This window comes from Eutrema salsugineum, unplaced genomic scaffold (assembly GCF_000478725.1).
Source record: "Eutrema salsugineum unplaced genomic scaffold, Eutsalg1_0 scaffold_16, whole genome shotgun sequence".
Classification (NCBI taxonomy): Eukaryota; Viridiplantae; Streptophyta; class Magnoliopsida; order Brassicales; family Brassicaceae; genus Eutrema; species Eutrema salsugineum.
Genome location: NW_006256858.1, coordinates 4,583,614 through 4,604,110, shown reverse-complemented (window position 1 = coordinate 4,604,110; position 20,497 = coordinate 4,583,614). Strand labels below are relative to the sequence as shown.

Sequence of the window (20,497 nt, the reverse complement as noted above, 5' to 3'; positions counted from 1 at the left end):
GAAACTTCTCCATAAGCATCTCGAAGCCAAGCCGACCCCAAGCGTAAAGAAAGAACTCACCTAGATCCCTGATTAACTCGATATGATCATACATTATTTTATAACGATGGTTGGTGGGACACAGAACGCCACCGGTTATGGCAAGGCAGGTGTACTTCAGTCGTGTAGTTCTATCCACAATAGTTCTCTTTTTTAGCATCTTCGTGGCCAAATCGACGCTGCATACTTTGAGATTTCCGAACAGATCAGGCCAATTTGGTTTCTCCTTGACCGGATTCCTTTTTTCTTCTTCGATCTCTTGGGATACCTGCCGCAGGGAAGACCGGTCACTATTGCAAACTCCCGGAGTGAAACCCTAATAGGCCGACAAGCAAACAAGATCCAAATTTCGTGCTTTTTGTTGACTTTGAGCAGTCGGGTAATGATGTAGTGATCAAAACTCCTGGAGAACGCCAGTTTCTTCGCCGTGGCGATGAGCTTCCTGAAAGGCGAGTTACGAAGATAACTTCTCTCTTCTTCGTCTATTACATCTAGAATATTACTGATCGTTTTGGCTTTGTGGTATGAGTTGACTCTTTCACTGGACGGTTCGTCGCCGGCTGCAAAAATTCTAGAAGAAAATTCAGGAGTAGCCATACCTAAATGCGACGGTTCAGAATTAGAATAGAGAAAGTTCAAACAGGATATTATTAAAATGGACGCAGAAAATAAAAATTCTGACCTCTTTCACCAATTTGATCTGAAATCTGTGTTCCCTGACTAAAAAACACCTGCGGAATTGTATTCTACTGTAAGATTTTGATGATAGATATATTAGAATGGGTGTTCTCCAAAATGATTCCTGAACAATAATTAAACTCTGATTTTCGGGAGAAAACCACTCTTTCATCCAAAATAATTTGAAATTTGAAATTTGAAATATACATCATTACATCTACAAACGTAGGGTGACTCTTATCGCACCTACTAACAGCTAGAGTATAGCAAGGTTCAACGGCTTTCTCGTATATATGAAAAAGGCAGAGTGTCGAATACAATGATAGGTTATGTTTTCAATACGGTGTTAATTTGCGTTACAGCGTGCAAATACTCATCTTTATATTTTCTCCGTGATCCTAATCTTTTTTTTTTAGAAAACTAACTAGATTCTATCCCGTGCGTTCACACAGAAAATTTTGTTTTTTTAATTAATTTTATAATATAATTTGCATATTTTTATAGATATAATATTTTTCTAATAAATAATACAATTTATTCTTATATTTAAATAAAAATTATTTTTTAAAATTTTATTTTTTCTAATAAATTTGATCATGATTATAAAAACATAATTTTAATCTATTCATTCGATTAATCCGAAAAAAACTATAAACATAACAACATAATTTTATATTATCTGTTCATATTACCATATAATATATATATATATAATTTTTTAATTTTAAATATCTAAAATTTTAAAATAATTAATTATGAAAAATTATATAATAATATATTTTTATTATCGTTATCATTATAAGAATATTATTTAAATTTGGATATTTAAAAAAAAATAAGTTAATATCTTATTTACTATTTTGTAAAAATAATAACAACTTATTTTTGTAAATTTGATGATTAATTCTAACTTTATCTAAGAAAATTTAAACTAATTGAATTAAAGTTTAGAAAATTTCGAAATTAATTTTAAAGATAAAATTTAAGTATATTATTTTATTAGTTTTTGGAAATAAAAAATAGATAAATAAAATTAAAATTTTTGTTTGATAATAAAAATAGTAAATATCTAGAAGTAAAATAGTATAAAACTAAATAAAATATGTTTGTACATAAAACATGCTTTTGTTTTAGTAGAAAAGATGGAGTTCGTTATATGACTGTTTGGAGGTAGACGTTTCGATTTAAAATTAGATTTCCGTTTGGTAAGGAGTTTGAGATAAGCTTACAGAAAGTCAAACAAAGCGAAGTTCGGTTTGAAAAGGAATCTCTCACATGCAGGACTAATCAACTACATCTATTTATTTACTTTTAATTATTGTCTCCGTTTTCTTGACTTCATGTTAATGACTTTGTCAAAAAAAAAAAAAATGTTAATGAAATTGTATCAGGCTTTATTGAATCGAACCTATTAGATATTGAGATTAAGAGAACCGATTAGTGTTAACCACATGTAATTTTGTTCGGTTGTCTTTACCAGAACCATCTGCCTCATACAAGGAGATGTATGTAACGACTTTTGACTTGGAATGAATAATACAATCATTTTCATGTTATTGTCTTCAATTCGATCATCTCTCCTAAGTCCTAACAGAACCGATCCATGTAGTGTCGGACTTGCATTAACATTTCTTATATCCATTAGAAGTCTTTACTCGATTTTTTTCTTATGTCTCACAGTTTTGATCGGATGCTACAGAATTTATAAAGAATGAACAAATAGACAAAACGAGGGATAAGTTTGGTTTGGTTTGGTTTCCCCACCTTCATATGGTGATTTTGTCGAAGAGCACTACTCCTCAGAAGGAGCTCATCCAAATGTGTTTCACGAATAACTTCGGCGGCTACAAAAAAGATATGCCCGAGAAGCTGCAGAGGTTCATGACATTGCTGGGTACTGAAAAGGATGAAGACGATGCCGGAGAGAAGGCGGCAAAGAAAATCGCGGCGGAGTTGAAACTCAGACGAGATGATATTCCCGATTTCAGCGTGTTCAACGACACGGACAATCGTCTCGGGCTTGCCCAATTGAACCAGTATCTGTTTTCTACGGAGCACAATCCGCCGATCGGTGACCAGGTGAAGTTTTTATTACTCTAAATATGAATAAAACCGTTGGGTTTGCCAGTTTCTGCCATATATCGAACCTTAGCGTTGTGTTTCACCCTAAATAGTGATGTTAATATGGGCTTGAAGGAAGCCTGCGAGTTGACTCTGTTTTGGTTCTTTGTGAGTTTCCTGCTTGAAAATAAGGACACACTTTGTAAGAAGTATGACTCTGTTTTTTTCAGGTCCATCATGACATGAATGCTCCGTTATCGCATTACTTCATTCACACCAGCCTCAAATCCTACTTTACCGGGAGCCAATTCTTGGAGAGATACAGCAATGAGCCTATCATTGATGCGCTTAAACAGGGTGTGAGGGTGGTTGAACTAGATCTGAGGCCGTGTGGTAAAGACGGCATCTGCGTTAGCGGTCATCGCTGGTATTGGGTTTCTCCTATTTTACTTAATTCATGAATTTGTGCAGACCCATTTGTCCATTCTTGATTGATCTTGCTCTGAGCTTTTGTTTTCATTATGAACTTGATAGGAACTCGAAGAATCCTCTGAAATTGGAAACGTGTTTGGATTCTATTAAAGATCATGCCTTTACCCCCGGAAGAAGTTATCCTGTGATAATTACTTTCAAGGACGGCTTGACACAGGATCTTCAGTCCAAAGCTACTCAGGTTTAGAATCTTCTTCTTCTCCCCATTTTCCTCAATGATTATTGCTACATATTCTAAATTTCTGGTCACATTTGTATGTATGATTATATTGACATGGGTATGAATTCGTATTTTGTGTATGTAGATGATAAATGAGATATTTGGTAATATGGTATATTACCATGATCCTCATAGGTTAGGGGAGTTTCCTTCACCATCAGACCTGCGTAATAAAATACTAATATCCAGAAGACCCCCAAAAGAGTTGTTATTTGCCAATGATGATGACCAAACGGTTGTCGTCCAGAATGGGAATGAGACACAGCAGGAAGCGGCAGATCAGAATTACCAGAGTCTTGTTGCCTTTCATGCTGTGGAGCCAAGCGGCATGCTACTACAAGCATTAACAACAGACAAGGTGATCCAACGGCCAGGATGGTACGAGACAGATGTTATAAGGTACTGTGGAGCAAAATAAATGTATGTCTAATATACCAAAACCTTTACAACTGAATCTCAACAGGGTGACAGTAGTTGGGTTGCGAGTACTGAAATGTTATCTGATTAAAAAGATTTGGCAATAAACAGCTTCACCCAAAAGAGATTCTTGCGGACACGTCCAAAAAAAGGAAAATTAATTATGAATGCCCCCTATAAACCCCAGAGAGCTTGGATGCATGGTGCTCAAATGATTGCACTAAGCAGGCAGGTGTGCCTCCAATCTTTTTTCTGGTCTCTCTTACTATTGAATGTATAGTGGTTATTGCATGAGCATGTGTGCGCTATGTGGAGTCAACCATGTGTTCGCTAAAGCAGTGAAGCTTATAAATAGGTTATTTGTCTGTTTCGGACCTATTTGGAGTCCATGTCACGAGTACAAACGTGCTTTTACCACGTAATTACAGGAGGACAAAGAAAAACTTTGGCTGATGCAAGGGATGTTTAGAGCGAATGGAGGGTGCGGTTATGTCAAGAAACCAGATTTTCTTTTGAATGCAAGTCCTGGTGGAGTTTTCTATCCAACAGTAAATCCTGAGGTGAAGAAGACGTTAAAGGTTTGTCATGCTACAACAATTCTTTGTCCCATGCTTCCATTTTCTCACTCAAGATATGACATTATATCTTGCAGGTCAAAGTCTACATGGGAGATGGATGGAGCAAGGACTTCAAGAAGCTTGGTCGACTGACTAAGCCAGAGTTATATGTTTTGGTAAAATCTATTTGGTTGGTCATAATTAACTCTCTTTTTTTATTTGAAGTGAGTTTGATTTTGGTTCATTTAATTTGTCGAAAATGCACAGATCAGTATTGCCGGTGTACCCCATGATGAGAAGATTAAAAGAACGACGGTGAAGAGCAACGAATGGCCGATGTCAAAGAAAGAGAAAACAGAAAAAAAGAACAGAGAATGGATACCTACTTGGGGAGAAGAATTCACATTCCCTTTGACCTATCCTGACCTTGCTTTGCTTAATATCCAAGTCTACGACCACGAAATAGCTGCAGATGGATTTGGAGGTCAGACATGTCTACCAGTTTCTGAACTAAAAGAAGGGATTCGAGCTGTTCCACTTTATGATGAAAAAGGAGAGCGATGCAGCTCGACAATGCTGCTCATGCGTTTCAGGTTCTCGACCAATTAACTAACCAGCTTCTTTCTTTCCATTGTTGTATTTTGCTTTTTTTTTTTTATCTACTTATTTGATTTTGCATTGGGGACTGACATTTTTAAGAAAGGATAGCTCCAAGTGTACAACTATACTTGGGGTTTCACTTCCAAAACTCTCCTCTCATTGTCCTGCAAATCCATATATGTAATTCGAGATTGTTTTAAAACTTGGAGATTCTTTTCACCATAACTCTTTAAGTTTAAGTCAACTTCCCATGAAACTGATACCCTATAGATAACTTTTTTTTTTAATTTTTGGTAATCTTTATAAATAACTTCACATTTTAACCTAATTTAGTTTAACAACTAGCTACACATTAGAAGAGGATATCAGATTATATAGAACGCATTAACCAAATTACATTTTGCACTATTGATCTGTTAGTACTGTTACAACAAAGTATATCAGAAAATCAGGATTAAGTCCGTTAAAGCTATACAGGCCAAAAAGTCAGTCTGAAAAGTATTCTGCAAATAACTGAGCTTTTCGGTGGTGTCTGTGTGAGAGAGAGAGAGAAGTGGTAGCTTTGAGTGTATAAGTTCTCTTCTAGAGAGTATATGAAATTGGATCTAAGCCTTAAGGGCAAGAAACAGAGGGAACAAGAGTGAATAAAATGCAAGGCGCAACTTCGTAAATCGTAACCATCGAAGAAGCTGATGTGCCTAGTGTGACGACAATGCTAAACCAGGTGTTCTTATTTCCTTGGTCATCTTCTGACCATTAATATTTCATCTCCCAAACTAACTCTGTTCTGTAACACACACGCAAGAAGTAGGCTTTAATATTTAGTCTCTTGTTCACGTGAAAAAAAAAAACAGATGGCATTTGGATAAACACAGCAGATTTGATTTTGGTATCGCCGTATCTATAAAATATACGACACACACATATACCTCTAAAGCAAAACTGAGATGAGTTTTGGAATTCGTCTTCTTTTGTTCCTCATACTAACCCTTCCACTTGTTACATCTTCTGCACGCAACACTCTCTCTGTTTCAGGTCTCATCTCTTTCAATTCCTTCTTCTTCTTCAACTTCATGTTTTGACTTATAGAAATCAATGTTCAAAAAATCGCTAGGCGGTGGCTAGGCAGGTAATAGGAGACTAGCGCTTAGGCGGATTAGTCGGAGATTAGGCAGAGCGTAGGCGTTAGCAAAAATTTTGTTAATTTTTATAAATTTTCTATCTATATATCATATTTTTAAAAAAACTTTAATTGTTTTCTTAAAAATTATTTTATCAAAATTTATGTTTGAATGAAAAAGTAAGAAAATTTAATAAATAAAATTATAGAATAAAGTTTAACAAAAAAATCAAACTAAAAATCATCAAATTCTTCAAACTAAAATAAGTTTTAATCTAAAAACTTTAAAGATATAAAGCAAAGAGAAATATATCTAACTTATTCTTTAAACACATCCATATATATCCACCACCTGCTCATTTTTAGACTCAAATTCAAAATCAATAGCTGTATCATTTTCATCGTCGGAATCAATATCTCTTCTAGGTTCATCGTTAAAATTGAAAGTTGAAACTTAAAACAGAGCACAAACAAAAACAAAGTAAACAAAGATGAAAAGACAAATTAAAAGAATACAATATAGTTATATAATATGTACAGATAGATAAAGAGAAGATTAAACAAACTTGTAAAGTTCATAAATAGAGAATAATGATCGCCTCTTGTAGCTTATGAAAGTGAAGTAGCAGGGAGAAACAAGGATGATTATATTAAGTTATTAACCCTAATTCATATTTCAAATTTTTTTTCTCTCTCTGTAAACCGATATTGGTTTACTATCCAAAACCTTAAAATTTGACTGAAAAAATGATAAAAATAATTAGTCTGATTTGGCCGATTTTACCGATTTGGTCTGATTTTTCCGATTTTCTCCGACTTGATCCGGTTTTTTACTAAACCGGATTTACTTCACTGATTTTATGAAAATTAGGTCGGTTAACCCCGACTAGCCGCCTAGTCGTCTCGGCGGCTAGGCGGATTTTTTGAACACTGATAGAAATATGTGATGTTCTGATTCTGTTTATGGGTTTACCCAAAATTGAACTGGTTTTTATTTGTTAGAATTTGGAAAGACAAGGATTGCAAGGAAATCGTTGATGGTGAACATCGAGGATTATGGTGATCCATCTGCTAACACCAGACACGATCCCAGCTTTCCAACCGATGCAAAGGCTGACACAACACCTTAAAACTCTTTGACTTTTACTTATTTTAGTATGAATAAATATGTAATAAAAAACTGTTTTGAGCTTGTTGAATTCCCATTCATCTGAGTAGCAAAGCAAAAATCTTTAAGAAAACCATGTAAACTATGTATATCAATCAGACAATTTGTGGAGATCAAGACATGGTGTTGTTGCTAAGACAAAAAAACATGGACATTTTGGCACATTAGCTTTTGACATAAACACATTATCTTGTGTCTATACCATGGAGCTTCGGGTTAGGGTTTCAGAACCTTCTAGCCGGAGAGATTAATCAGTAGCTGCCTGTGACGAATGGTTTCGTCAGGGCTCTGCTGATGACATCTCTCAACTCAATCTCCCCCGGAAATCTACCTTCTTTCAATTTAGAAAACACCTGCAAAGACCAACCATTAGATCGGATTAGCTTTACTAATACTAACACTGATACATTTGGCACAATAGCAGCACAAGTCTGTTTTCTATATAAAGCTTATCGCAGAAAGTGATCTGATACTGTAAGAGAGAGACACTAAAAAAAAACTGACCATTTGTCCATTGCAGCTAACTTCAAAAGCGCCTGAACTTTGCAGGAAAGACTGCAGGAAGTTACCGAGAAGCCAAGTAGAAGCCATGGATCCGAACCTATTTGCCCTCAGAGAGTGGTACCAAGCAGGAGGCTGTGCAATCCCGATCATGGGAAAGATATGCTCACCTCCCATTATGAGACCAATTACTCCCATCTGAGCAACTGGCACAACCTTAGCTAGAAGCCGTTTAGGCGCTGGTGGTGGGTAGTTTGCGAGCACTACTTCTAATCCAGGAAAAGCCGTCTCTAGCATCTTCTTCATTGTTACTGCAGTTCCCCTGCAAATCAAAACAAGAAACTCTAAGAATGTGCAAATCCTGCAGTAATACACATCAGTATACCAACTTATGCTAATTCAAAAGGTCACAGCTTTTAACAGTCATTCAATAGGAAGTGTCAAAAATCTACAATTTATACATAAATGTAGCACCCAACATATCAAATCACGAATAAATTTCATTTCCGAAAACTTCAAAATGCAGCTAGGTCCAATAAGGATTATCAAGAATTAAACTTGTAGCATTCATTCATGGGAAATCGAAATATCTGATAAATTCAAAAACATTTCAGCTCTAAACAATAGTGAAGATGATGCAGATGTTGAAATTAGGAACAAGACTAAAGCTAATGAACCAAATCGACTTATAAGATCAAACCCAAAACTTAGAAAGAAATCGTAAGATACTTGTAAGAGCAGGAGACGCAGAATTTGATCTCTACGGTATTTCCATATCCAATTCCTCCAAGACCACTTGACTGCTACTCTAACAAATAAAGAGGAACGATTAGAACGGAAACGTGAGAGAGAGATTAGTAAGGATAAAAGAGAAACTAGCGATGAATTCACCTGAGATGGGAAATCTAGGGTTTCTGGGACAAAAGTCGCCGGACGCTGCGGATGAGAGATAGGCGGTGGTGGGTGGTTCTGAGATTTCGGCGGTGGCGGAGTGAAGAGATTGAAGAGATCAGAACAAAACAAGAAAATCGGCAATCCCAACAAGATCAATTGTGTCCTGTCCATGGCGGAGGAATTGAATCTCAGAGAGGGAAAGATACTAGAGAAGGATGAAGTTGAATTTGAAGGAGCGATCGGGGAAGAAAACAGCAGAGAAGCGTTGTTTGGAAGCTCGGATATCATTATCCTACTCATTGACTTTTTTATTACACTTTAACACCCCATTGCTTTCAAAATGTATTCAACACACCCCCGACATTTGTAAACCGAACAAGGCCCATTAGCTAGCTAATGAGAAGAGAATAAATTCTGGCTTCGAATGGTGACGCCGACAAAAAAAATGCAGATCATACAGATCACGTAGATCAAATGCAATTCATGGGCAGAATAATTACAAATCATATAAATTTAATAATTTAAAATGTTTAATTGAATAATACAAAAATATAAAAATAATACAAATAAAAAAAAATGCAAATACATCATCAAACAAAATAGAAAAAACTAAACTAATATGGGGTATTTTGATCTTCCCATACAAATTTGCAATATTTTCCCTAATGTGTGTCATAATATTTTCTTCTTCTGCGGCTTCTGTAGCATTTTCTTCGGTCTTGATGTTATTCGCTCTTCGTCTCATTATTTCGACAAAATCTTCATCTGAAACGTTTGAGATTCTAATAAAATTATGTAGTCCTATTGTAGCCATTACAACTATTTTCTGAACATGAATATCATATCTAGGAAATTCATAAAGAATCCTCCATTTTTTTTTCCAAACGCCAAAAGTCCTCTCAATAACCGAGCGTAAAGATGTATGGTATCGATTAAACAATTCTTGTTTATTTCTAGGAGGAGGACCATTCTCGAATTGTGACATATGATACCTGACCACCATGTTTCGTGAAGATCTAAAAGGTGCCAAAAAACCTTGTTTATTTGTATTGCCAGAATCAACTAAATAAAACTTATCTTCCGGAGGCAAAGGAAATTCGGAATCATTGTCTTGCGCCATAGTGAGAACTGATGTATCATGACATGAATCTGGTGCTCCATTCCAAACATAGGTGAATAACATATTCAGATCACATATAGCCATTATATTAAATGATGTATAATTGTGACGGCTCTAATACATTCCTCGCATTTCAGGCTTCACTTTGACGCATACGTGAACTCCATCCATGGCTCCAACAAACCCACTAAAATATGGCCAATATTTTCGTTTCATCAGCCGTCGTTCGGGAATCCGGCTTAGTTCTTGCCTCGTAGGAGTCCTAATATAATCACAATCAAGTAACTCAACTGCTCTAAGCACTTCAAAAAAATTTCTATTCACTGTCTCTTGTGTTCGTCCAAAACGCAATCCCACACTTCTTTGGACCTTGTTGTGCCCACATATCCCCAGAAATATGGCTACACTCTCTTCAATGCTTACATTTAATGTTGGTTTTAAACCATAACTAGTTTCCAGTTCACCACACAATGTCATAAAACAATCTAGTGACATTCGTAGTGTATAGAATAATTTCAAATTACATGCATAAATTATTATACTAATTTTACAATTTATATAAATGTGTACATATCATAATTATTTTTTTTCTTTTGATTTTGTTTTTAAGGAAACTTGAAAATTGTATTTTTAAAAATCTAACTTCAAAAAGATAAGAACCACATGCATGTATTTGAATATGTGCCTAGGACAAATATATATATATATATATATATATATATATATATATCAATTTTATAAACAATATATATATAACATGCATGCATGAATTTATTATAATAATTTATATGAATATCTATATTTCATAATAAGAATTATTTTTTTAAGCAGGTATTAATAATTTTATATATATATGTCTATAGTAAAAATTTTGAATTATTTTTTTTGTGTTTACAAAGAAAAATAATTAAAATATTTACCATAAACTATTGGACATGTATATCAAATTATACATACATATTAGAACATGTTTATGAAACAATATGTAGGACAATTATTTATTTAAACATTTGTAATTGACAACAAAAAACAAAGAAATATCAAATACAAGGAACGTACCTTTTTACTTCAGTGTGAAAGAATTATAAGGAAATGGTGGTAATGGTAAGTTGTGCATGAAAGAAGTGATTTATTATACTGAAATTGGAAAAATAAAATAAAATAAAAATTAGAAAATTGTTGCAGATCAGGCGGACTGGTGGGAAAGTTGTGCAGTCCGTGCATGCCTTTCTTTTCTACGGAAAAATGATCTGCATGCAGTTAAGAATTAAAATATTATTTTTCTTTTGTAGTCTTTTTATGTCATGTGGTTACATATTTGCAATTCATCCTTTTTGACAGATGCTCTGCTTTTTTCCCATATCCCATTCAGAGCTTCTGTTTATGATTTGATACCAAATGATCTGAACTTTTACTAGCTGACTAATTTTGACAGTGTAGCTTATTCATCAGATTTTTTTTATGATAACAATCATTTCAACTGGTCAAAAAAAGTGATTAGATGATTTCATATTTACAAAAAAAACAGGTTTTGTGCAGGCGGAAAAGTTTCATAAATAGAAAACAAAATCTTATGTTATAAACGAAAGAAAATTAAAACAATCATTTGAGATATACCTAATTAAAATAAAATTAACCTAAAAAGTATACATCATTCATAATTAAAAATCCAAAAAGCAACAAATTAAGTATATGAAACCAATGAAAAAAAATATAAAACCCATAAATCAAATAAACTAAAACAAATGCAATTTTTTTCTTCATTTTTCCTCTTCTTTGATTTTTTTTTTATTTTTTTTATTATCTTTTTGTATTCTTTTTAATCTCCCCATTTTTTTCTCACATCTTTTTCCTGTTTTTTGGTTGCCTTCTGTTTTTTCTTCTTCTCCTCCTCCTTTATCATTCTAATGTTTTCTTTTACTTCTTATTTTTACGGTTTTTTTTTGTCACATCTTCTTCTTCCTTTCTACATCTTTTCTTTCTTCCTCATCGTCTCCGACTTCTACTTCATCTTATACATTTTTCGATTCTCTTACTCCTTATTCTGATTATTATTTTTTCTTTTGGTCTTCTTCATTCATTTTCTTCATCCTCATCTTCTCCCTCTTAATTGACTTTTAATTTTCTTCTTTCTCGTCCATTATTTCTTTTCTTTTTCACTGTCTTCGGCTTCGTCTTCTTCTCCCTTTTTTTCCACTTATTTGTCTTTCAAATTTCTTATTCCTCGTTCTTTCTTTCCTCTGCTTCATTGTCTTTGACTTCTATTTCTTATTTCTCTTCTGCTTTGTTCTACTCTCTTCTTATTCTTTTCTTTTCGGTTTTTTCTTCTTTGTATTTTTTTATTCTTTTTTTTTCATTTTTAATTTGTCTTCTTCATTATTTTCCCATTTTAATCCTTTTGTCTTCTTTTTCCTCTACAAATTCTTCATCTTCTTCTCCTACTTATCCTTACAAATATTCGTTTTGTCGCTTAAAAACCTGCAAACGAACATCACTGCCAAAAAAAAAATTCATATATAAGTAACTACTTATCCTTATATAGGTTTTATAGTTTTGCTATAAACAAATATTTAGTCGTGCGGTCTTATTCTGACTTTTTGGTTTATGAACTGCAGATATGGATTTCGGGTTGCCACCTGTCGTTCCATCAAATATTGTTTCTGTACTTTTGCTTAATAAAAAGAGCACTCTTCTACAACAAAGACACAATGACTAAGCCAATAATTTGCACACGAAAAACGCTTTCTGAGACAGAACACGTTTCGTGTATATCAGATGGAAATAATTAGAGAGTTAGAATAGGACTCGAAGTCCGATTGATCACATCAAAACAAACAGAACCCGACACAGTTCATCATCATTTGGGTAATAAATCCAACATATGGAAATTTACAGGGATAATTGGCAAATTACACTATTTTGGATTTTGAGTTTGAAAAATACACTGTCATTATTATTACTAGGGTTGAGTCCGCGCTTCGCGCGGATTTTATTTTATATTTTTATGTGTTTTATATTTTTATGTGTTTTTTAAAAAAAAATAATCTGTTGGATAAATTTTTTATAGTTTAATAGTTTTTTTCTATATTTGCATTGTACAATCCTTATTAGTGTTTGTATATAATAACAAATTTTCTTAATTATGTTATTAATTTCTGTTAATTTTTTTTATTTCATGTACTTTTATATTTTGTCTGTCACTATTGTGTGATTTTTATTACAGTATTAAAATTATTTTTTTTTGTTAATGCTCTACACGTTGCGCAGTAATAATTTTTAATCATTTATTTTTACCTTTTTTTGAAATTTAAACATCATATTTATCCATTTTTGTTAATTTTTTTCTTCTTCTCCATTTTTATATTTTCATATTTTGATATCTTTATCTTCTGTTCTCTTTCTTTGTTTTCATATTTTTCAAAATTCTTTTTCATCAGCTTTGTGTTCTTTTTTTTATTATCCATATTCCTCTTCATGGTCTTTAATTTCTATTATTTTTCATCTTTTTAATATCTTCTGTTTTTGTATTTTGATTTTTCTTCTTCCTTCTATTTTTCTTATTATTTTTCATTATTTTTTCTTTTTTTTAATTATCATCATTTTAAAACATTTTTTCAATTTAATAATTTATCATTTTTAAAAATATATATATATTTAATCCAGTTAGTATTACAATGTTTTTAATTATTAATATCTAATTATCACTTATTTTTTATTTATACTATAATTTTTTTAATTTAATTTAATTTATACTAAATTTATTAATAACAAACATTAATATATTTATTAAATGCATACTTTAAATATACTTAAATGTTAAGCTTTATGAATTTGCTGATGTGGATAGTCTAGATGGAGAGAAAACTCTCTCATTATATAATAGATTATTTTTTTTGAAAACTACACTTGTATATGTAAAAAGCTTGGGAAATTGATAAAAATAGGCCACAATTTGATTCCAAATGCAAAAATATACTCCAAATTCAACCTATTGCAAAAATAGGTCAGAGGGGTAGAGAAATTACCATTATCTCGTACATGAGTAAACAATAAAACGAATGTCTCAATTACGATTATAACCCTGCGAAGTCTGCAAATACTAATGAAGTCTTCTCAGCAGACTGATAAAGAAGTCTACTATATTATTAAATATTATTTTTAAATTTTAAACTTATATAAAAATAATGTAAACTGAAATTTGTTTCTATAAATCAAATGTCAACAAGTATGATCTATAAAAATTATAATTTCATAAAAATGAATCATTTTTAACCATCTAAGATAAACATAAAAAGTGAAAAGTTTTAAACTAGGGCTGCAGACTTCTTTATCAGTCTGCTCAGAAGACTGATAAAGAAGTCTACTATATTAATAAATCTTAGTTTTAAATTTTAAAATTATATAAAAATAATGTAAACTGAAATTTGTTTCTATAAATCAAATGTCAACAAGTATGATCTATAAAAATTATAATTTAATAAATATGAATCATTTTTAACCATCTAAGATAAACATAAAAAGTGAAAAGTTTTAAACTAGGGCTGCAGACTTCTTTATCAGTCTGCTCAGCAGACTACGGATCGAAGTCTTGTCAAACCAGAATAATTAACCTAACCGGAATTTTTTTTTTAACATAGTATATAAAGAAACTTACCAGTCGTTACCATAAATAAAAACCCTAGATCACTGTAAAACGGCGCTGCACTCTAGTCTCTCTCGCCGCGACTCTCTCTCGCAGTAAGCCTTTCCCGGCGCTCCCCATCTCTTCTTTTCTGTTTCTGATGCATATGTTGTTTCATATATATATCACTACATATATTGTTGCTGCAGATCTCAGCCGGCGTCTTCATCGTTCTTAGTTATCTCTCCAGATCTGTGAGTTATTCGCCATTACATTCTCTGTTTAGTCTGTATCTTATTGTTTACTGGTTTGTCCTTTAAAATTGTTCTTTTGTTCTTTTGTCCTTTTGCTTTACTGTTTTTTTAACAGATCTAAGTAAAAATACTTTTTTCACAGATTCCGTGAGCAAGTAAGTAAAAATATTTCGATTTTTTCTTTATTTCAAGATGTACCTTTTTTGTTATTTTGTTGTTTAGCGAGTAAGAAATATTTGTTTGAAAAGTTTGTTTTTGTTGTTTTGTTTTTAGCTGCAAAGTTATTATGTGGTCGTATCTGTTTTAGTTTTTTGTTTGTTAACTGCCAAGTTTGTTTGCTTGATCTCTACAGAGTAATGCCGATAAGCTACACCAACAGCTCATCTTCCAAAGCAAGCTATGACAGCGGGTGTGCCAAAGCTGATGGAGACTTTGGGATACCTGAACGATGCTATTGCGGCCTTCGATGTAGATTGGAAGAGTCTACAGCTCCAGAGACGTTTGGCAGGAAGTTCTATAGTTGCCCTGAAATATTAGGCGAATGTGTATAGTTTTAATGAGGTTTTTCTCAATATGTGTATAGTTTTAATGTTATTCATCGAGTATAACTGAAGTTTTCGTTTGTCATATGTGTAGGATAAACCGGGTCACATCTCCAAATGGTGGGATGAAGCCATTGAAGAGCAGCTGACCATTCTTCAAATACGAATTGACAAGCAGAGCGAAAGCATGTTCCGTGACAACCGAACAGCCCTTCTGCAATCATATGAGAATCGGCTGTATGCATTGGAGGATCGCCTTGCTGCACCGAGAAGACCATTAGCGAGATCGAGGAGTCATAGGGTTCATTCAGAGTGAAATTGCTGGAGTGAAAGAGCACTTGCTAGTCGAGGTTGTGACATCCTACTGTGTGTTTTTTTAGTTATTTTCGCAGTAATCTCTTGTGTTATCATGCGTTGGGATGTAGAATAGAGGACCAAGAGACTTGTGTAACCATTAAGTAGACTAGAGGGGATAAAACATATGTATATGACTTCTATGGTGATTAATGTTGGTGTTGACTGTTGCATATACATTCTCCGTATACTGCGGAAGCTATGTGCACTATGTGTATTGTGTACGTATGCAGGCCCATGAGTTAAGGGTCTCTACATACAATCTCTAAAACTACTTTTCATATGATATTAATAAAAACACATTTGGAGACCCATGAGGGTATCTGCACTGAGGATGCCCTTAGGCAGACTTCGTTGGAGACTTATTAAACAGACTTAATATGCAGACTTCTTAGGCAGACTTCTTAACCAGACTTAATATGCAGACTTCTTAGGCAGACTTCTTAAGCAGACTTAATATGCAGACTTAATACGTCGAATAAACTAAACCAGACAGTTTTAAAATTATATTGCAAACCAGCTATAATTGGATAAACCAATTGCGTTTTAAATAACAAAATCGATAAACCACATTGAACTGGTACGACGGTTATTAAACTGGTACGACGGTTATTGAACTGGTACGACGGTTATTGAACCGGTACGACGGTTAAATAGGTTTCTACCGTCATATATAAGAGTTGCTACGAACACTGTATTAACACAAATCAGTAAAAAAAAAAACTACTGTCGTTAGGAAAATTTTTCTCGAAACTTGTCGCCGGTTTTTACTGTACATCCGTTTACCGTTTAAGGTAAGTCGAAATTAATGCCGACTTCTCTTTTGGATCGAAGTCGTCTGTGTAATTCACGAACCCTAATCTCCTTCGCTTTGTATTCCAGATCTGGTGTCGCCGCCGTCCGTAACTGTTCATTTCCGCCGTCTGTTCATTTTCGCCGTTGGTCGTGGAAAGGTATTTGGCTGTACTAATTTCTTATAATTTGTAAATAAATATCTTTACGGGTTCCAAGTTCCCAGTCGTTTGGGTTTCTACATCGGTTTTTCTAAAAATCGGACAACACCGAGTAGATATTTCCAAAGTCGGACAAAAATCGAATACCCGTTTCCAATTTCTAGTTGCTGTGTTACAGATATCTGTACTTTTTTTTATTTATTAAACGGAATTGTATAGTGTTAGGCGAACTATTTTGGAAGTATTATCTCGTAAAACGGAGTTCAAAACGGAGTTCAAAACGGGTTGTGTTTTTTTAGAGAACTTTGTCGGCAGCTAGTTTTTTTGAAACTTTATTAATTACACTATTAGGTCCACAGACTTCAATTGCAGACTTAGTTGGCTGACTTCGTGTGCAGACTTCTTCGTAAGTCTTCATAAGTAGACTTCTTGAATATTTGACTTCGTTTTGCAGACGTCAGAACAGCCAATGGAAAACCCAGAGTTCCCCCCCCCCCGCGTCTCTTCTCGAAAGGCGATGAGCCGTCTCTGCTGAAAAGCATCGGTTACTATAGCGGTGAGACGAAGCTGATGACTGCACTCGAGGAAGCACTCACACAAGATGAGTGGGAAGAGATATTGAACTCTAAACTGGGAGTGTTCTTGAAGTTCAGTCAGCTGGATTTCGACTGGGCATCTAGACTGGTGCATTACATTCTTGGCATGCAACTAGTTTGCAAGAAAAAATTTGAGATTTGGAGCCTCGTAGGTCTAATCCCGATTCGCTTTTTTTTGAATGAGTTCGAACATATTACTGGCTTGAATTGCGAGTACGTGGACAACCTCGAGGATCCGGTGGTTGAGATAACTGAGGAGATGCAAGATTTCTGGGAGCGATTGGGAGTCAATCAGGATTTGGGCCCGAGCACTGAAGATTTGATAGAAGCTTGTAAGGAATGCGGGTCGTGGTCTTCCGAGGATCGGTTGAGGCTGTGATACCTTAGCATTTATACTAGGTACATTGAAGCACGAAAACCATCTTCAGCTACTCGGGCTAGGTTGGCAAGGCTTGTGATGGATTTAGATGCGTTTGAAAACTACCCTTGGGGAAGAGTGGCCTTCAAAAACCTGATGCGGTCGGTGAAGGAGAAAGAAATTTGGAAGTCGTCGTACACCATTGAGGGGTTTGTTCAAGTACTACAAGTCTGGGTTTACTTTGCTCTTCCCGACTTTGCTGCTAAATTTGGTGAACCACTTCCAAACGACCCCATTGTACCGCTGATAGCTTACAAGGGATCCAGGGGGAGGAAATTTATGAAAGAGAATATGCTCCGACAGGTAAGTAGTCTGAATTCATACTTGGTTGACTATTATATCGGCAGACTTATTTAGTAGACTTCTAGTGCAGACGTCTCTAATATACAGCAGACTTCCTTAGTAGATTTCTAATGCAGACTTTGTTGGTAGACTTCTACATTATACTTTATATAACACAGTTTTGATTTCCATGTAGACACGCATTAACAACTACGTTGTTAAGGAATTCTTCGACATGTTTCCGCACTGGGAAGTTGAAGACAATGATGAAGAAAACGAGAGGACTGACAACATCATCAAAGCGATGTATGGTCATTTTGGCCCTAAACAATGGACATGGGAAAGGAGTCATTGGCCTCCAACAGGTGTGACCAAGTATGTCAAGTCCGAAGGGTCTGTTGATCTGAAGAGGCGATCGGAATCAGTTGGTGATCAAGGAAGTCGGAAGTGGTTCTGCCCAGCCTCTGGTGAGGAAGATGAGTCAATGGTCACGATTCTGAAGGACCACATGGACGACTGCTTCAACAAGATGATGGATGGGTTGAGTAGTTGTGAATCACAGATCAAACTACTCAACACAAAGTTGGGAACGGTGGAGCAGAAATTAGAGGCAGTGATCCTCCAAGCTGGGACCGGAGGTACAAAGGAGGATGTGGCTCAGACTGGTGAAGCAGCCGCCGAGGACGCAAAACCTGTTGGCAACGATCAAACGGACGCGGACGCCGATCCTAATATCGGGGTTAGTCCAAAACCCGCTCCAAAGAAAAGAGGAAGGAAACCCCGGAAAAAATAAAATTCCATATTTGTTTTCAAACTTCTCATCGAACCTTACCAATCTGTTTTAAAACCTTAGAAATCGTTAAAATGTTGTCACCACTAAATATTTAATGTTTTTATTTGTACTCTTTAATGTTTGATGTTTGGTTTCGTTTCATTGATGTGTGTTTAAATCTTTATATTTGCAGAGTAATTTTATGTCTAAGCAAAATGAACAAACTGATGTCCCAAGTGAGAGCGTGAACGATGGTAAGCAGAGAACTCCAGAGCCAAGCGTCGTTATGGTTGATCCAGCAAAATGCGACATCGACTTCGATCAGGTCCAGAAAGATAAACACGAGAAAGGCAAGAAGGCGGCACAACTGGTTGCTCGTGCGAAGAGTGAACGTCTGAGAAAGTTGGCTCCTACACAACAAAGCCCTTTCAAACCCAACAACACAGCGAAGGAAATAATCCCAAACAAAAATGTCTGAGGGTGTGGATATGATCCGTTTGATATGAAACACGTGAAGCAAAAGATCGGTGTGCTAACTGATTGTCTGAAAAAAGATCCGTAAGTCTTTGTTTTGGAGTTAGCATAAAGCAGACTTTCTATTGTAAGAGTAGTGGATGATATTGTAAAATGGTGGTGTTTTCAGGAACTATCCGAAGCGGGTAAAATGGTCATCCGTGGACTGGTACTTCATCCTAAGAGTCCCAAAACAATGGCTAGCAGACACTGTAAGTTACGTGAGTGTATATATGATATGAACACAACATATTTCTCTCTGCTTGAATAATTGTTTTCATTGAATATGCAGCACATGGAAGCTAGGATTAACCTACTCAGGCTGCGATTTACAAAGCATCCTGAGTGGTTTAGGTCGGACAGGATAACATTCCTCAACTCTTACTTTGCAACGATGTGGAGGCACAAGTACAAGGAGTTCGTGGACTCTCACGCCAACCCTGATGGTTCAGGCAAGCTCCTTCCAGTTAGCTCGTTTGAGTACTACACTGGCGCAGCGCCAACCTACTGCGTTAGGGTATGATGTGGATGACCTGTACTCGATGTTACACATCACTGATGATCACTGGATGGCAATGTGGATTTCGATTCCGATGAAGCATATTGTCATTTGGGATAGCCATGCGAATACTCATGCATCGGATATTCAGATTGAGGCTGCTGTGACTCCGATTACCGTCTTGGTTCCCTACATACTCCGTGAATGTGCACCTGCTGAAGACCGTATCAATCTGACTTATGATCCATTCATGTGGGAGCGAATCAAGGGGCATTTGATCCCAAAAAAAAAACAAAGCGGTGACTGTGGCGTTTACTGCTTGAAGTACCTTGAATGCCATGCTCTAGGGATGCCATTTCCTAAGACCTTGTGCGATGCAAACATTAAAAACGTCCGAGACAAGCTGGCAGCTGAGATATTTGACGAGACAGGAGTAACCGGCACAGAGAAGTATGATTATCCATGGTTGGACGTATACGAAGGTAAGTGATATGTCCAACTATGTATATTCTGTACTGAAAGAGAAAGGACTCTCGTTGGGTGTGGTATGGTTGGAAGTTTTTGGTTAACCTGCCAGAATTGTTGTTCTCTATTTAACTGTAATGTTCCTAACTAAGTTCGGTTTGTTTAGTAATATTTAAAACAATGGTGTGGTTGTATCTTTTGTGGTTGTATCTTTTGGGAGGCTAAAACGCTTGTAATAGACTAGTGTGGCTTTTGTGATAATTCACGTATTCTAAGGTTTAGCCTAATCATAGCTTATTATATCGCATAGTTTATGACAATAACTAAGAATGATCGTACATAGACATGAAACAGACACATT

The 20,497-nt window shown here is 35.1% G+C and overlaps 4 protein-coding genes and 1 pseudogene across 6 annotated transcripts; 3 read left to right on the top strand and 2 right to left on the bottom strand.

Annotated features, from left to right (window-relative positions):
- The first annotated feature begins 2,517 nt into the window (after positions 1-2,517).
- LOC18020854 (phosphoinositide phospholipase C 8) lies at positions 2,518-5,073 on the top strand. Its single transcript, XM_006404336.2, has 8 exons — positions 2,518-2,796; positions 3,009-3,205; positions 3,313-3,451; positions 3,576-3,889; positions 4,019-4,139; positions 4,336-4,485; positions 4,560-4,640; positions 4,732-5,073. The coding sequence occupies exons 1-8, from the start codon at positions 2,536-2,538 to the stop codon at positions 5,071-5,073; spliced, it is 1,605 nt and encodes a 534-aa protein (XP_006404399.2). The 5' UTR covers positions 2,518-2,535.
- A 621-nt stretch (positions 5,074-5,694) lies between these two features.
- LOC18020853 (protein PSY2) lies at positions 5,695-7,316 on the top strand. Of its 2 annotated transcripts, none has more exons than XR_002900303.1 (2): positions 5,695-5,788; positions 7,187-7,284. XR_002900303.1 is itself a non-coding variant. In XM_006404335.2 (2 exons), exons 1-2 carry the CDS (start codon positions 6,012-6,014, stop codon positions 7,312-7,314), a joined length of 216 nt encoding a protein of 71 aa, XP_006404398.1. In that variant the 3' UTR covers positions 7,315-7,316. The 2 variants fall into 2 exon arrangements, 1 of the variants encoding a protein (XP_006404398.1); XM_006404335.2 differs by lacking the exon at positions 5,695-5,788 and adding an exon at positions 6,012-6,099 and having other exon boundaries at positions 7,187-7,316.
- A 97-nt stretch (positions 7,317-7,413) lies between these two features.
- On the bottom strand, positions 7,414-9,084 carry LOC18020852 (selT-like protein). Of its 2 annotated transcripts, none has more exons than XM_006404334.2 (4): positions 8,745-9,084; positions 8,583-8,656; positions 7,857-8,175; positions 7,414-7,705 (listed from the first exon to the last, which is right to left on the bottom strand). In XM_006404334.2, the coding sequence occupies exons 1-4, from the start codon at positions 9,045-9,047 to the stop codon at positions 7,604-7,606; spliced, it is 798 nt and encodes a 265-aa protein (XP_006404397.2). In that variant the 5' UTR covers positions 9,048-9,084; the 3' UTR covers positions 7,414-7,603. The 2 variants fall into 2 exon arrangements, with proteins under 2 accessions (XP_006404397.2, XP_006404396.2); XM_006404333.2 differs by having other exon boundaries at positions 8,583-8,653; positions 8,745-9,020.
- Positions 9,085-9,491: 407 nt separating this feature from the next.
- On the bottom strand, positions 9,492-10,532 carry LOC112087723 (annotated as a pseudogene).
- A 6,629-nt stretch (positions 10,533-17,161) lies between these two features.
- On the top strand, positions 17,162-19,695 carry LOC112087722. Its single transcript, XM_024157596.1, has 6 exons — positions 17,162-17,519; positions 17,616-17,908; positions 18,084-18,626; positions 18,853-19,061; positions 19,303-19,384; positions 19,465-19,695. The coding sequence occupies exons 1-6, from the start codon at positions 17,162-17,164 to the stop codon at positions 19,693-19,695; spliced, it is 1,716 nt and encodes a 571-aa protein (XP_024013364.1).
- The last annotated feature ends 802 nt before the right edge of the window (positions 19,696-20,497 follow it).